This window comes from Tasmannia lanceolata, unplaced genomic scaffold, assembly GCF_043159265.1.
Source record: "Tasmannia lanceolata isolate RefF3 unplaced genomic scaffold, GAP_Taslan_0.1 ptg000008l, whole genome shotgun sequence".
NCBI classification, from domain to species: domain Eukaryota; kingdom Viridiplantae; phylum Streptophyta; class Magnoliopsida; order Canellales; family Winteraceae; genus Tasmannia; species Tasmannia lanceolata.
The window spans coordinates 26,583,190-26,601,559 of NW_027518685.1; the positions used below are offsets into that span (position 1 = coordinate 26,583,190).

The following is an 18,370-nucleotide window of genomic DNA, read 5'->3' on the forward strand; positions in this document are numbered from 1 at the left end:
CCGGAATTTCGGTGAGGATCGGAACCTAAGAAGCACGGGTACTCTCCGGAGGTCCACGTACACGTGTCGGGTGCGTATCGGGTGCTCTTGGGTACTCTTTGGGTGCGTTCGAGTGCGCACCCGGTTCAAATTAAATCGAAAATTACAGATTTACAATATATGGGTTGTCCAAAAGGGGAGTTGAATATATATATATATATATATATATATATATATATATATATATATATATATATATATATATATAGAGAGAGAGAGAGAGAGAGAGAGAGAGAGAGAGAAAACGGTTCCTACACATATGTGTAGATAAGTTATCTACACACTAGCTTAAAATACAGTGGGGGCCACATTATTTGGGTGATCCAAACCATTCATTTTTAAGGCCCTCACATAGATAGGGTGTCCACAAAAAATCAGATCCATAGGATCATCCTAACCGTTCGAACTGTGGAGGCAAAAAATGGACTAATTTGTGAAGGTTTAAAGACATCCATTTTACCTCCACAAATCGTAAGGTTTGGATGATCCTATGGATCTGATTTTTTGTAGACACCCTATCTATGTGAGGGCCTTTAAAATGGATGGCTTGGATCACCCAAACAATGTGGGCCCCCACTGTATTTTAAGCTAGTGTGTAGAGAACTCTCTACACATATGTGTAGGAACCGTTTTCTCATATATATATATATATATATATATATATATATATATATATAAACTAGTAAAAAACCCCGTGCGATGCATGGGCTGACAAAGAACTGTACGGACCATGTCATAGGTTGATCCAAACCGTCTATGTGATGGAACACAACATAAATAGGTTGTGCCCCAATAATCATTTCCATAGGCTGATCCTAGCCCTCCAATCTATAGAGGTTTTCATAAGTCCTCTTAAATCGGATGGTTAAGATCACCCTATAGATTTTTTATTAAAAAACCATAAAGGAGGGGGGTAAGATTGAAATTATGTGGCTTTAATGGGTGCCTTTGTTAAAAAGCATAAAAGAGGGGGTAGGATTGAAAATATGTGAGTTGAATGGGTGCATTTGTTAAAAAAAGTCAAAAAAAGTGATGTGTAATTCTCATAGAATTTTCAAGAAATTCAAAAAAATCTCTTCTTTTCTCTTCTCCTATATAGTATATAGATATATCCCATAATTAAAAACCTAACAACTTAGAAGTAATATTAGATTTTTGTGATGTTATTGTTATTTGATTGTTCTCCAATTAAATTGTTTGAATTCTTTAACAAAATATTTTATTTTTTATTTTTATAAAAATATATTATATTCAGCATACCGCCAATGCATTCCAAAACCGAAATTTGAAACCACGTACCCGTATCGTGTCGTACCCGTATCCGTGCTTCATTGACCGGAATGCATTCCAAAACCAAAATTTGAAACCATGGTTCGGGTCGGCGACCCAAGCAATGAGTTGTAGACTACATATCTAGGAGGTCTCTTAATCCTCATTCTAATCCCTATTTTATCAGGATTGCTTAAAAGAAGATTTTATTTAAGGCGCCCTCAAAAAAAAGATTTTATTTAAGGTTTCGCACCCACACCCAATGTGTGTTTGTGTTGGTGCGTGGGTGGGTGGTTTTTATTGAAGGAGAGGAGAAGAACTTGTCAATCTTGATCATCACGTTCTGAGAGCTGATATTAGCATCCTATCCAAAAAATTTAGCTTAAAAATCCCTTCAAACATTGTGTCTTAAAATCATATGTATTGCAGTTGGTTATCGTGCTCGTTTCTTTTAGTACTCTGCATTTTTTCCTTCTCCAAAAAGCTATTTCCTCGCTCTTTCCTCTCCACTCCTATCAGTACCGGTAGAATCATCTTCTTCATCGCTTCCATTTCCCTCATAGCGGCAGCAACTACAACAACCTTCCTCTGAAACCCCATAACAGAAATCTCCCCATCCTCTCCATTCATAAACAAAACTTCCCCTCCCATTTTCAGAAGAGTCAGCTCCAAATCCTGCAACACTAATAATCCCGTTGCATCGATTTTTCTGATTCCACACACACACACACACAAGACGACGGAGGTGACGGAGGATGACAAGAGCAAAAAGCTATTTGTTCGATGACCCTTTTGGCTAAACAGCCCATCATCGAAGGGCTGGAAGATGCCCACATAAACAATGGAGAGGGTGTTCCAATGTGGGCGTGTTCCGATGTGGGCATGGAGAGGAGGGAAATCAAGGATTTAATCTTCGTTTCTACCTTTTTTGGTGGCCGTTTCCCTACATTATCAAAGTTCCCATTTCCAAGCTCACCGCCATCTCTCTCTAGAAACAGTTTCCTTCTTTGCGCAAGTTCTTGCTTTTGATTCTCGTGAGGAAGAAAACTGAGTCAGTGAAATGGAATACATACATGATCTAATATTTGAGACAAACCCACTAATGAGGAAAAAAAAGAGAGAAAGGGGAAAGATACAATTGGGGTGGATTTGAATATTTACTTAAAACTGATTAGGAACTCTAATATATCCAACCAACCTCTTGGCTGCCTTGTTGGTAAAGGGTCTCGGCTTTAGCCCTTTAGATTGTAGTTTCGAGCATTGGTTCCCCAAAAAAAACTCTAATATATCCAGGGCTGGGCTTCAATGTTAGGGAGTTAGAGCATTACATCCAGAAATGAGAGAGATCCTCCCTGTTTTCTCATTTCTTAAACCCAAAAGTGATTTTCAGGGCCGTTTGGATGGGAAGCATACCTAGAAAAATCATATTTGGGCTTATGACAAAAAATGCCCTTGATGATACAAAACTAACAATAATCTAACGAGGTTATTTTTGTCTATAAAAAATGGATTAAATGCAAATATGTCTTTGAAGTGGACATCTTAGCATTCCCCATGTGAGTGCACTTCAAGAGAAGAATTCCATGCAAGACCTGATACGAGTGTACCGAGAAGTGTGTACTTTGTGATCCTCTATAGGATATATTTTGCTTCTGTGTCCATTGTGGCAAGTGCATCTTTGTTCATCTTTTACATGTCTCAGTAACTGATCACCGTAGGTGCCTCTTTTTCTACTATAATACTTGGTTTGAGAAACTTGAAGATGCACATTCTATGCAGACAATTTGTACTGAGCATGCTAAAGGTTGATCCCACTAAAACAAGGAAGTGTCCGACACACACAAGACTGGTAATTGTAGACAGTTTCTACTTGTACCTATCTTGTTTCCTTGCGGCATGATCAATATTTCTACTATTTAATCGATATGTTAGGAAGTCTTGATAACATTGAAGTAGGTTTAGAAGCATAGTTAAATCTTTTGTGCAATTGAAGATCGATGAGTTACAGATTGCATAACTAGCAGGTGTTGTTATAACTGTTATCAGGATTGCTTAAATAAAGGATTATTACTCTTTAACTTTTTTCGTAGTTTCTTTTCCATTTCAACTAACGAACTAAGAGAACATTAGAACCATAACTTCAGAGAACTGGAATTCCGTGCATAGCCTGCTAAGCATGTACCATGAAGTGAGTGCATCATGATCCTCTAGGAGGTTATAGTTTGCTCCCGTATTGATTGTGGTACACACACAATTAGTACATGTAGTGTATATCTCTGGTACTTAAGCTTACAAAATCTTTCCCCCATATACACATTCCTGTCAACCTATTAGCCTTACAGAATGAACCCATGATTGCTCTTGCCTACAGGAAATTCCTGATATTATGCTTCGAGGACATTAAGTAAGCAGTTAATTTTTGAAAGTGGCCTATTACAACTCAAAATGCTGACCAGATTTAGAAATGCTCTTTTGATCATTGGGATGTGTATTTAGATGCTTAGGTATTTTATGCGGAGGTTAGAAACTATGTTACTGCTGTTTGGTAGTGATAATGGTTTGACTGAGAAAAACATGTTAAAACCAAGTCTGTCCAACTTCATGCAGTCCTATACTTTTGTTTTTTATTGAATGGTTGAAATTTCATTCAAAGAGAAGGACCGAGATGGTCAAATACGAACACAAAAGAAGAGGACAAAATGGATGCATGAGAATATGAAGAGAAAAGATAACAAAAGATCGAAAAAAGCTCGAGGCGGTAAAAAGTCGAACTGCTCCAGGGCCGCCAACCGAACCCCATCCCTTGCATGCCTATCCACCACCCCATATGTAGATCTCCTGATATGACGTAAGGAGATACTCGAATTACCCAAAATGTCTTTAATCTCCTCAAATAGCTCAGCAATTCTCCAAGGGAAGACGTGAGAGCCTCTCACCCACCAGATAACATTGAGGGAGTCCCCTTCTACCACCACTTTATTTAAATCTTCTCTCACTAGAAGCTTGATACGTTGATGAACTGCATGCACCCCTCCGCCTCACTTGCGTCTGCCACTCCAATGGGGCTAGCAAAGTTCCATTTCATAGATCCCCCATCATCTCTTAGGAACTTCCCCAATATTAGTTGGACACGGGTTTCCAAGACTAGAGTCATCGAACTTAAGCTTCAAGAACCTATGAGCCGGCGGCTCCCAATCCTGCACTATCAAAGGTCTCATCTCAGAGAAGGAGCACACCTCCCTCCACCCATTTCATAAGTCAAAAGTGGAAACAAATTTGAAACTTGGAAGGGACTTCACCCAAACGATTGTGAGAGCTACCACCTTGTTAGATAGATAAGGGAGCTCTTTGCATACCCCTTGAATATCCTAGCATTCCTCTCTTTCCACAAAACCCAAACAACTGCAGGGAAGGAAGTATTCCATAAGATATTGCCTTTCATGGCGTCCTGTACTAAATAACTTAAAGTCTACTTCCCTTCGTGATTTGTCTGTGACCAGTTGACTTTCCCTTGAGGTCATTTCAGGTTGGTAGCTTATTAGGAAATCTGTGGAGTAAGTTTACTCTAATGGTTCTATCTTTGTTGATTGTTCTTTCATTCTGCATTGTCAGGAAATCGTGTTGAGTAAGTTTACTCAAGTGCTAAATCTTTGTAAGTTTACTTGAATGCGAATTCTTTGTTGATTATTCATTCATTCTGTATTATGTTTTTCTCCCTTTATTTTACTCAGTGAGGTCAGTGATCTGATAAATTTCTTTCAGCTTTGCATGGCTTGAGTTGGTGAGCCACCGAAGTTTCATGCCTAAATTGCTAATGAGCAACTCTCAGATGGGTTGGAGTTTCATTCAGCGCTTACTCGTAGACCTGTTCAAGTTCATGGAGCCATATTTGAGGAATGCCGAATTAATAGAATCAGTATGCCTTTTATTATTTATGGTGCTTGTTTTGATGTAAATTCAGTTATTTAAAGTGTCATTTTTTAAAATTTTATCTGTATCTTTACTTGTGTGCAGGTTCACTTGCTGTACAGAGGCACCCTGAGGGTGCTGTTGGTACTGCTCCATGATTTTCCAGAATTCCTTTGTGATTATCATTTAAGCTTATGTGATGTAATCCCTTCCAGTTGCATTCAAATGCGGAATGTTATTCTCAGTGCATTTCCTCGCAATATGAGGTTGCCTGATCCATCTACTCCGAACTTAAAGGTAGCCGCATACCTGTATTGCATGGTTTCTTTGTTCCTTATGCCAAGTCCGTGTTGACACGTTTCGACATGCGAATCGGACATGGATTCTCGTGGGACACATCCGGATTCTTGTCGTAGCCATGTTGCACACGAATCATTTTTTTTCGAGCGAATCCGACACATCGTTGTCTATTTTAAAATGCAAATTCTATATATTTTCCCTTTAAACACGTTCTTCTTAACTCTTTTTTTTATATATAAAAGCACAACATATCCTCTTTTAATTGAAATCCTAGTGCCTCCACCCTCCACCCTCGAACATCTCTTCCCTTCTTCTTCTTCGACTCTCTTAATAAAAATAAACGCCTCAAATTTTTCATGAATATATATATATATATATATATAGATAGATATATATTATTTAATAAAAATTACCGAATCCATGAATCCTAGTTTTTGGGGTTTCCAGAATCCGACATCTCAAATCCGTGTTGGATCCCAACAAACGAATCCGAATCCGTGCAACAAAGCCGTATACACTTCCTAAACATCAATTACCAATCTCAGAGTAAACTGTTTATCCTTTTTCCTTTTCATATGCAGATTGATCTTCTGCCTGAAATCGGTCAATCACCACACATACTCTCTGAGATTGATGCTGCTTTGAAAGTGAAGCAGATAAAGGCAGACATTGATGAGTATCTCAAGGTATTTGGAGTTCGCCATACTAATGTTGACTATATAAACATGATTGCAATATTTTAAAAATGCAAAGACCGGTTATTGTCGTATCTTTGCACATTTTTCTTCTTTGTTTGATTGTGTTCGTTTTCACCTAGATTGTTCGTTTTCACCAAAATAGTATGCGGGCAGTATTAGTATTATTTGTCTGGTCTTTATGTTCTACCATTGTGTAATGATCATCTGTTTGAGAGGGTTTTTTTTTTTTATGGGTAAATATGTTTGAGATTTTTACTCATTATATTTTGTTTCTATCTTTTGTGCTCTGTAGACTAGGCAACAGGGCTCTTCATTTTTAGCGGAGCTGAAGCAGAGACTGCTGCTTCCGCAGAGTGAGGCTTCTCTGTCCGGGACTCGATACAATGTACCACTGATAAACTCCCTTGTGATTTACGTAGGCGTGCAGGTAACAATTTCTTGGAATTCTAGAATTGAAACAAATACCTCGTTGATGAAATTCCCTGTTTTTTTTTTCCTTTTTCTTCCAAAGAAGTTACATAACCTCTGACTTTAATCTATTTGCCATATGAGTTTGAGTCCAAAGATTGATTTCAATCAGGGTGCAAGATAGGTCGTGTTGGCCCATACCAAACTGAACTTGCCGCGTTTGGGTTGTTTATCAATAGGTCACTCCAAGTTGGGTTGGGTTCAGGTTTCCATAACCTGAAAGAAATTTGTAGAGTAGGGTTTATCTTGCCAGACCTGACCTGTTCCCATATGAATTTATGTGGCATTGGCCTTTTATTCGTGTTTGCCTATGTTGGCCTACAGTTACTGTATTTTTCCATCATTTGATATGAATATATAAAGCAATTACATTGGTATTATGAACATGGTGCACGCCATTTATCATTCAAATATAAATGGAAAGCATTGTTCTTGATGTCATTTATTTATTTATTTTTTCTCAATAAATATGCTGGTCTTCATTTCCAACATCAAATATAAATGGAAAGCATTGTTCTTGATGTCATCTGTTTATTTATTTTCTCAATAAATATCCTGGTCTTCATTTCCAACATTAAATGGTCATATTTGCCAGTCAACCATTGAGAATGGGGATCTTCTTTAAATAGGCGATCGGACATCAGTCTTTAGCATCTATGATTTATTTTTCATATAAGGTTATATAGTTTCGCTTTCTAGTTATGCATGATTATTTCCATATTTACATAGCTGAAACATTGAGTATATGGACATTATTTATACAATTTACGAGTAAATGGACATTGATGTAAAAGAAACAATACCCATCTTTTGATACTCTCTTTGGAGCGCTGCAGGCAATCCAGCAACTACAGAGCAAGTCTACAGCTCAGGATGCACCTACACCACAAATGACCCACACTGCTTCCATGGATTTCTTTTCAGTTGGTACTGCCATGGATATTTTCCAGACTCTGATTGGGGACCTGGATACAGAAGGGCGGTACCTTTTCCTCAATGCTGTTGCCAACCAATTACGTTACCCGAACAACCATACACATTATTTCTCCTTTATGCTTCTCTACTTGTTTGTAGAAGCAAAGCAGGTGAGGCTGTGTTATTCATGTGTTGATTTATGTTCTTTTTTTTTTTTTTTTGAATTGCATGTTGATTTATATTCTTGTACTTCAGTAGATAGTCAATGTGGTACTCTGTTCTGTTATTTTTATGCAACTGGGTGTAACTCTCTGAGATTTCATTACCAAGAAAATTGCTCCAGTAAGCAACCTTGTAATTTTCATTATCACTACTATTTATTGCTATTAGAGTGGGCGAAAACTGTCACTCCATGTAGGGACACATGCCGTTAGGTGGCTGTTGTAAAAAGAAACGGAGATGCGGATGGAATTATAAGTTAGGAGGGCTATCTCCAATTTTTCGGTAGAGGACATTGAAGGGATTAAACAGAATTCTAAAGACAAATCTAGAAAAGAAGAAAATCTAATGATGGTGGATTTTCTGATGTAAAAAGGGCTTCTTCGGTGTGTCCACTTTTAGCAGCTCTGGCTATAATTTCTGATAGTCCACCCATATCATAAAGTATTCGACCCAGTTTAACGACGGATAAACTATGCAGTGCTAATCCTTATCATTTTCCCCTGCTTTTAGAGAACTCAACCCTAGCGAGTAAAAGGCTTGATACTGCTCGTATAAATTAGGATTAATGCCTTGGATTTTAACACCAGCAACGCAAGTATAATTTGAAAGCGGTCGGCCCTTCCACTCGGGAATATAAGTTTTAAAAGCTCTATGTCCTTGTGCTTAGGAATATGTGGTACTTGAACTGCTTGCTCTTCTACTTGCTAATCATCATGTTGACCATCGTAGATGGCTAAGTCCTCCACATTATAGATAATACTGAGACTCATGTCTCCTGGTAGCTCTAAGACATAGGCGTTAGCGCTGTTTTTCTTTAAAATCTTGGGACCTGCACTTCTTGAGTGTAACCTCTTAAAGGTTAGATGTAGGAGAATTTATAAAGGGAATATAAAGGATCAATAGGCATGGAATCAGAATCAGAAACGGACCGACATGGTTACATAATGGGTTTGGAAACTGCTGTTACACATTAGCTGTTGAAAACAGAACAGAACCAGATTGGATTCTTTCGCAACAGAAATAGAATATAAAATAGTAATAAATCTGCACCGTAAGTTGGAACGGTTAACCCCAGAAAAGAAGTCAAGAAAAGAGGACAGAGTAAAGAAGGCTAAGAGGGATTAATAGACATGGAAATCAAAATCAGAAACAAACACAGACTTGTCTTCAAACTGGACGTGGCATGGTCTTGCTTTTAGAGGCAAAGGAATTAATTATATTGTCTTACGTTGCTGTAACCTAGTAATAATCTTGAAAGAGCTGTCTCTGTGGTTCTATTAACAGAACTATTGTATCCAAATTCATCCGTTGATAATATCTGATCTTAAATCGTGAGGTGATCATCAACTAAACATCTCAATAAATCTCTAACCTCCTGTTGTTCACCACCTCTATCTTCCCATCCCTCTATGGATGTAAAGCCAATAAATACTTGATCTTGATATTCAACAATTTACCTAGCCATTGAAACTTCACGTCTCTGTAAAAAACAATTGTCTTTGGAAGACCATGAAGAAGCACTGCCTCCTTGAAGAAAAAGTCTTGCCATGTAGACAACAACAGATGTAATACAAGGAATGAAGTGAGCCATCTTAAAGAACCTATTAACCACCACATAAATAGAATCGTGCCCCTCTATGAGTCTTTGGTAAACCAAGGACAAAATCCTTTCTTAGATCTTGCCCTAACTCTTGGGACTTCTGGAAAGAGAGTTCCTCTCTCTGTTACACCCATAATGGAGTATGCCCATTCTGACCTTTTAAGTGAAGGTACTCAGTTTTACTGAACCGCCTTACTAATAAAGGGCATTTTATTATGAAAGATTAATTACTCCCCTTGAGGGTGAACTTGTTTCACGGGACTGCTGAGCGGAAGAGCTCAGCTCCTACTATAAGCTCAAGATCATTCCATCCATTCGTCAATCCCAATCCTGATCTCAGGAGCTGTCTCGCCTCTGGTGGAATTTCATCTTCGAAAAAGGACTCGATCATTATCATTATCCAGTCAACTCTGCGGTATCCAAATTCATCCGTTGATAATATCTGATCTTAAATCGTGAGGTGGTCATCAACTAAACATCTCAATAAATCTCTAACCTCCTGTTGTTCACCACCTCTATCTTCCCATCCATCTATGGATGTAAAACCAATAAATACTTGAGCTTGATATTCAACAATTTACCTAGTCATTGAAAAATAACTTAGAAACTTCACGTCTCTATAAAAAACAATTGTCTTTGGAAGACCATGAAGACGCGCCTCCTTGAAGAAAAAGTCCTGCCATGTAGACAACAACAGATGTAATACAAGGAATGATCGACCACGACATAAATAGAATCGTGCCCCTCTATGGGTCTTTGGAAAACCAAGGACAAAATCCATTCTTAGATCTTGCCCTGACTCTTGGGATATAGGCAACGATGTATACAACCCCGGTCGCTTTAGCAAGTTGACAAATGCTACATTACCATAGTTGGTTGGTCTTTAGCAACAAAAGAGTTAATGGGGGTATTCTTTCCAAGTTTTCTTTAGGAAATGGATGTAATTTATCAAGTATAGGATGCACAAAGACAAGGCGGCAGTGAAATGAACACCCCCTCCCCCGAATGTTATCATGCTTAATTTCGATGGTTAATCTTTGGGAATTTGGATCCGGTAGGCGTGGTGTTTACCGAAATGTTTTGAGACAATTGTGCCTTCTTCGTGTCCAATAGGAGTGAGGATTCAAAACAGAGGTAGGTTCCCTTGTTACCGGAGTTCGTGGTTTCATTACCAATTTGTGGGGTTCTTTTTGGGTGGGAAGGTATTTCATCAAAACTTAGAGCTTGTACAAAATAAAAAAGCTCTGGTTCATGTAGATTGGTGCTTCATTGATGAGTTAAATGATTTGCGTAAAGGATTTTTCATTAGTGATTTACGAAGTCTCTTGCTAGGAGTGAGTCCTTAAAGATGAATTATGTGTTCCCCTATGTAAGATTCTGTATTCCACGTTTGTTCAATAAAATTCTACCATGTGGATTGTCTTCATTGCGAATACTAATTTATTTACTATTGTTGTCATTGCAGGAAATCATCCAGGAACAAATAACAAGAGTATTGTTGGAGCGTCTCATTGTCAACCGACCCCATCCGTGGGGACTGCTAATTACTTTTATTGAGCTTATTAAGGTATTTATTTCAGCGGAACTCAATTCTTGATTCTCTTTGAATAGTTATCAAGGAGACAGGTGTTCTTGTTATGTGAAAATAGTTATTAATAGATGACTTGACGTGTTGCACAATGGAGAGGGCTGTGGGATCATCCCTGATAACGGTGATACGGCGTGCCTATCGTTTTATAGAATTAATTGTTCCTGTATTCTTTTATCTTGAGTTATTTTTCGTAAGTTGGTTCCTTGCTTCTTTGCAGAATCGTCGGTATAACTTTTGGAGTCGGTCATTTATTCGCTGTGCACCTGAGATTGAGAATTTGTTTGAGTCAGTGTCCAGATCATGCGGTGCAAAAGCTGTAGATGATGGAATGATGTCTTGATGAAAAACAGAAAAGAAGTGTTCATGGGAGAAATTTTCTTACCATTTTTCTCTGCAGAAAGCCTAGATTTTCTTCTTAGACCTATTATCTGGTTTGTCAACTCTCCCAAGATTATGGTTCTCTATCAAGTCTATTGGTGCCAGTGAAGAGTTGTGCTCCACCACTTGGCAAAAGGTGGCAAAAATTCTCATAAACATCCAATTATTCATCTGCAATTGCATTTCGAAAACAAATAAATTGCAAAGATTTTACTTTCAAAGGATAGAAGTCCATTAATTTAAAGTTCAGGATCATTCCTTCAACCGGTATGATTTTTATCATGTAGTCTATTTATTGAGTTCATGTCTTTGGATATATTGGTGTATTTAATGTACTCAGATTGTGAACAATGGATCCTCGTCATTTTTCAAGTTGGAAAATACTCACTTATAGGCCATTTTTGGCAACTAAGAATTGTTTTTCCATGGAATATTAACATATTGAATGATGATGGAAGGCGAGAGAGCGAGAGAACTGAGACAGATGGGTGAGGAAGGCCGAAAAATATCAACCCAAAATATAATTTACTTAGGAGAATCACAAAATCTGTCACTTCTCTTTAAGAGAGAAGAACAATCACCAAATCATGAACAGCACTACAAGTGGAACGATAGAATAAGAAAGCTTCAAACTATGGAAAAAATATGGGGTAAGTTGGCTCTTTCCTTCGGTCACAAACTTGCATGCAATAGAGCTTAAATGGAGGTCTTGCTAATGGAGAATATGGGGTAAATGAAGATAAGTCTAGTCAAAGGAAAGTAGAGAGTAAATGGCTTAGGTAAGTGGTAGTTGGTATGGGAAAGTAGAGTCTATAGTGCTTAGGACAGTGGTGGCCGGTTTAGAGTTGAATTTGAAATAGGTGGGCAATGGGAAAAGATTGAGCGAACATATGTTGCTTGCACTTGTGCAAGCTAGTCAAAATGACCAACATGCCTATGGACACAAAATTACAATTTGTCCTTCAGTACATCTCTCAAAATAAAAATAAAATAAAAGGGCTCCTGTGGGTTTAGCATTCCTCCTCAAAAAATATAGGGAAATGATAAATGCACCCTACTTGGGACACCCTGTAGTGTACAATGGCAATCAAGTCCCTTAAATCCATTGCATGGGATGTACACCAGCCTTTTGCAGTCATAGATAAAGTGCAGCTGGGTGTCCAAAGTAATAAAAAGGGGCACATTTATCATTTCCCAAAATATATTGTAAAATTTAACATCTCTCTCACACACACACGCAACTCATTCACTTGGGCAAATTCCGGCATTTGATCTATTTTAGTTTCATAGTTAGAGAAGCTTAGGGAAGTGATTTTGAGATTTGGTATTCTTGTGAGTTTGTCGGTTGGATGTGTTCTATCGCTGATATAATTGCAGAAGCTAAGGTAGTGATTTTCAAGATCTGATCTTGCATTGAGCTTTGATCAGATCTTCGATGCAGTAGAGTGGGAAGGATTGATTCGTTTACCATGGCGTATTTTCATGATTTTTCCAAATAATCTATGTTTCTTCCAACCTACTTTAGCCGGTCACAAGGTGTTAAAGCGGGTGCCCCCAGAATAAAAAGGGATGACTCTGATACCATCCTACCCACCTGTGGTCGCGGGAGTGGCTCGAAGAGCAGTGGAATAAGAAGTTGAAAGGGAGGAGAGATGCATAGAAGATGTCTAGAATTACCACTTGGAGAATAGTGATAAGTAGTGTTTGGTTGCGTTCGTAGAGTAGTGGAAAAAGTAGGAGTGCCATTACAAAAATAGAGGGTGAAGAGAGAGACGGGGAAGAGAGTGAAAGAGAGGAGAGAATAAGATTAGACCTTTTTCACTATTCTACGACCAAAATTTTACCTTTTTGGTAGAATTTAGTTGGCAGATGAGTAGGGGGACATTAGTGGGATAAAAAACAATAATGATGTCCCAAGCATGTTCGAGAGACGAGTGGAGTTTCATTACAATATTGGCAACCAAACAAGGAACAGGCATTCGTTGGCATTTCAAATGCCATTTAATGCGGAGCGTTTGTGCCATCAAACATATAAGTCTCTCCTCCTGCCCTATCAAGTTCCAACACCATCTCTCATTACTTGATAAACTAATATTCCATGGGAAAAAAATCATAGTTTCCAAACATGTAGGGTTTGGCGTTTTTATTTTCAAGGAGAAATATTGGCAGCAAAAGCATAGGTTGGGTTCATTTGGTTGCTGATAATCTGCAATACATGTGGAGGATCTCATCCGTCTAAATATCATAATCAATCCAATTTACACCATCGCCTTTACTTTATGAACTATCCTGTTGAGAAAATTGCCTTATTCCCATCCACGTGACTTGCTTGTGTGGAAAAGCCAAAATAAGAAAGTCTTTTTTTCTAGATTTTTGTAAAATCTAGGGTATAAAACAAAGCCTTAAGCTCACTAGTTGGTGTAGCGGCAAAAAGGCTTTGGGTGTTGCGTTAAGTGTCTCTCTCTTTGTGTGTTTGGACCGAACCACATAAAATCTTGGTATTCATCTTGTGGCTTGCTTGGTTTATTTTACTTTTCCGTTAAATTTGTGCATGGTCGGATTGTTTTGCCCGGCGGATTTTCTCAACATATCCATTTGGAAAAGATTATGTATCTCGGCCGATAAATGAATGGTGTGGATCATTGCACAATTGGTACCTACCACAGTTTTACCCTCTCTAATGTTTCATTGACTATGGTTTTTATCCTATAGTCCATTAAGTTCATGTCTTTGGGAGCAATGGAAAGTCAGAGACAATTTTCAAGTTCAAAATGTGGAAAAAAAATAATTCCAACCCCAAAATTTCTTACTAGCTTGACTGTCCATTTTACAAACATCAAATGCAAGGAGATCATCCAATACAAAACTAGCAAAAACTCTAAACAATAATTCAACCTTTCATCTTCCAAAGTATCATAAGAAAAACAGGACGCTTTCCAGTGGCTCCCATCTTCTCAGCGACTTGAGAGATTTGGGATTTCTTCTTGAGAGTTCCATTCCTCTTATTTAACTTGTTTTCTTCGGCCTTCCTTCTTACCTCATTTATCCTCTGCTCTATCTTCTCCAAAGCCTTCTCCCGTTTCTCTTCCACTTTTCTCTGCCACAACATATGTTTCTCTTCCATTTTGATCTGCCACAACATATGTGTTAAAGTATAAAAGATTAAATAACTCTATCTCCAACAGCTTAAGCTTTTGGAGTAATTGGTTGTTTCATAATATGTATTATTCCTCCTTTCCAACTTTTCATTATCCACAAAATTACAAACTTGCTACTGATTTTCAAATTTTTAATAATAACCACCATGTTTGGATTGCAAGAAAAACATTATTCACGGAATATTCTCTTTGTTACGAAATTTTTTCTTTCCTCAATTTAGGTAAATTATATGATTATGATTAATTTCGGGCGATGATATTTTCACTCCCCCTGCACTACGCATTCCCACCCCTTATAACGCTTTTTGACATAAAATCACGTTAAAAGGGGGAGCAGATGCGTACTGCAGGGGAGTGAAAATATAATTGCCCTTAATTTAGAGGGATATCATTATAAATTGAAGGCCCTCTAAAAACATTGAATTGGGTTGGGTCAAGTTATGTTTTTTCATACGTTAAAGAAGGAAAATTTACAAATATTTTTCCTTTCCAAACTTTTCTAGAAAATTCCTGCAATCCAAACAGGGGCCTTAGTGACTTTATAATTCTAATTGACATTCAAGGGCTGATTAATTTTCTCTCATTTAAAAACAGTTCTATATTTATTAATCTAAAGTGAGTACCTCAAATCCCTTCATGTCCGTCCTAGCATTGTAAATCTGCCTTAACTCCCAATCACTAATTTCTGACTCCTTGCTTCTTAGCCTGCAGAAAGAGGAGGTGAAGATTTTTTTAGAAATTAAAAAAAAAAAAAAAAAAAAAAAACTAGAGTGGAAATATCATTTCCCTATGTATGTATAGGTATGTCGACATTCATGCCTGCAAATTTATGTATGTGTACACATGCCAAATTTCTATGCTTACATGGCCATTGAGTCTTATTAGCTAATGAAAAGAAACTGTGGCTATTATGTGTAGTATGTTGCCAAGGGAAATTATATTTCATTATTTTCACGCCCCTTTCATTTGTCTTTTTTTTATGAAAATGAAGAAAAAGACTAACATGAGATGGTGGAAATGCATCCACTTTTAGTACCATTCACTTTAACCCAAAAGCCATTTGAATAAATCAAGATTTACCAGAAATATACAGACTCGTATGCACGTAGTTATGGATTGATGCCTATTTATATGCTCATGGTGTGAGACAATCAATTACTCTAAAAGCTTAAGCTGATAGAGTAATATCAAGGAGTTGTTAAGGTCCTGTTCATTTTAGATTATGAAAACCGATGGTTAGCAACATGAGATGGTGCCAAATACATTAATTTTAAGTCCAATAATCGGTTTGGAGGCTCACCATTGGTTATCATAATCTCAAATGAACAGGGCCTAAGGGCCTAAGTATGACAACCGATTGTGAGTGCCAAATGGATTGTTGAATTCAAAATTAAGTTTAAATTTGACTCCAATAGTCGGTTTAGCACTCACAATCGGTTGTAATAATCTTGAGCAAACAGGGCCTTAAGCTCTTAGAAATGGTGTTATTCAATCAATTATACTTCAAACAAGTGAGAGGGGGGAAATGTACTTGTTGGTGAGCTTTAGAGCTTCAGCTGCCTTCCATGCAGTAATCTTGGCCAGCTTTAGAGCTTTAGAGCTTTAGCTGCCTTCCATTAAGTATTCTTGGCCTCAATTTCGTTCTTCTTAACTTCAGACATGAAGTCTGCGAAGGGCGTTGAAGTCCCCGATCTCTGATGTTCGTTGATTGAGCTTTCCATGTCTGAATCCTCTTATTTACTCTAGTTACTGCCCATATAACCTTCCGATACTGAAATAAAATACAATTTAGTGATTTACCAACAGAGAAAATTAGGAAATAACAGCAAAATCTGGTTAATGCAGCTTCTTATTATGAGACATTAGCTAATGTGTAATGTTTGCACTGAATTTCAGTGCATAGAAGGTTGGGGGGCCACAAAGTAGGGGTGCAACTCGGGTCCGGTTATGGCAACCCTTAACCCAACCTGAACCTCGGCTTGAAGAGGGTCAACCCTAACCAAACCTGACTTTAAATCTCTCAACCCTGACCCAACCTGTCTAATCTGATTTTCCAAATTGGACCCAATTGGGTTCGGGTTAGCCCAAGAACAGAGGAAAATTCCATAATGAGTTAGAGGGCAGGTCGAGTTCAAGTCGCAATGAAATTAGGGTTATGATATTCTCACCCCCCCTGCAGTACGCATTAGCCCCCCTTATAACGTGAACGGTGGGCAACTTTAACTCTGTTTGACATCAAATCATGTTAACAGGGGGCGAATGTCTACTGCAGGGGGGTGAAAATATCATTGCCCTAAAATTAAGGTCACAATAAAGTTAAGGGGTGATGGGGTTGGGTTTGGGCTGGGCTGGGCCCGTGTAAAATCAGAGAATTCTACTGATGTTGGATGATTAAAAAGAGCCCTAATAACTAATAAGTTGTCTAAGGGGTTAAAGATAAAAAAAAAAAAAAAAAAGGATTATTGTAAGTATGGAAAGTGACAGGGATAGAAATCTTGACTAGTAGATTTAGCCTGATTACTTACATACCTAACCTAAACAATCGCTAAATCCACCCCAAGGCCTCAACACTAGCCCAACACGGTATTAAATTGATTGGCTTTTAGAAATCTGGTTGAACCTGTAGGGTTTGGGTTGGGCTGGACCCAACCCATTATACACTGTGCTAAAGTATATATGTTAAAGTATTTCAACAAAAAAAACTCATAAGAAAATAGTTAAAACCATAGGTACCTTGGAGTGAAATGGACCCATGAGATTGAGGGTCATCAGACCGTCCATTATGATTCTTATTGCATCCCTTGTCATCTTGTTCTGTATTAACGGCCACCAATATAAGTTGATTGTCCTTTGATTCGCTGCTAACCAATGACAGAGAGTTTTTCATCTTCAAATCCAAACTGCCCTCGAATTGTTCTAGCTGATTTGCCTTTGGACTTGGTCTTATGTGTTTTCTTCTCCTTGTTTAGCTGATGCTGATTTCTTACCATCATTAGAAGAGACAATGCAAGAGCTCTGAAGATTCAAAGAAAGAAACAAATCAAAGATTAAAAACCAACATAGAATCAACCCATTATAGAAGAGGACATATATCTTTTCTCTATATTCAACACGTAAGACAAATAGGGTACTGATATTAGCACTACCATGTTTTGATAATTGCACTAACTCATCTTGTCTTTTATCATTTAACTAGCTGTCAAAAGTTATTGGAATTCTCAAAAAAATCTAGAAAGCCAATTAGAAAAGAAAAGACAAGGTGAGTTAGTGCAATTATCTAGTCCCAATATCTGTAGCCTTGAAAAGTTCAAATAACCAGAGTCCAAAAACAGAGAGAGAGAAAGAGAGAGCTCCGCCCGCCTCTCCAAAGGGGCCGAATCCCCATCCAAAGATACAAATTCAATGGATAAAGGGAAACACCCACGCAGCACGCTACACCAAATAGTGATAGTATGGTACCCTAAATTTGGAAGTTAATTAATGGACATTGGACCATCCAAAGATTCCTCCTCGATCGAACCTCCAATGTGCCCGGGCAAGAAATAGTCAAGGTGCAATTTCTGTAATCTTTTTATAAATAATGGGGAAAAAAATTAACAGCATTAGAGGATGGGGTTATCTACCAAAACAAGGACTTATCAACATCAACTTCCTATGTTATATAATAATCCGCCCCCTACTATTGGTTGTGTGAGGGGGTAATTGGTTGTCTCTATTCCATCCTCGACATCAATTCACATGCTGGGACCCATCATGCACTTCCATCGAAGAGCGTGATTTCAGTTAGCAAGGGAACTAGTGCAGGTCCACTTCCTCCAGGCTG

At 38.0% G+C, this 18,370-nt stretch overlaps 1 protein-coding gene across 3 annotated transcripts in view; it reads left to right on the plus strand.

Moving 5' to 3' along the window:
* Window positions 1-11,794, plus strand: part of LOC143885003 (uncharacterized) — a 137,604-nt gene extending 125,810 nt beyond the window's left edge. For 2 of the 3 annotated variants that reach the window (XM_077388933.1, XM_077388934.1), the window contains exons 44-50: window positions 5,071-5,224; window positions 5,323-5,514; window positions 6,099-6,203; window positions 6,508-6,642; window positions 7,520-7,768; window positions 10,886-10,987; window positions 11,229-11,794. In XM_077388933.1, the coding sequence (XP_077245048.1) occupies window positions 5,071-5,224; window positions 5,323-5,514; window positions 6,099-6,203; window positions 6,508-6,642; window positions 7,520-7,768; window positions 10,886-10,987; window positions 11,229-11,351 (1,060 nt within the window). In that variant the 3' untranslated portion in view covers window positions 11,352-11,794. Of the gene's footprint in view, window positions 1-3,087; window positions 3,158-5,070; window positions 5,225-5,322; window positions 5,515-6,098; window positions 6,204-6,507; window positions 6,643-7,519; window positions 7,769-10,885; window positions 10,988-11,228 lie in introns of those variants that run through there. The other variant, XM_077388935.1, reaches the window with a different exon arrangement.
* Window positions 11,795-18,370: the final 6,576 nt, after the last annotated feature.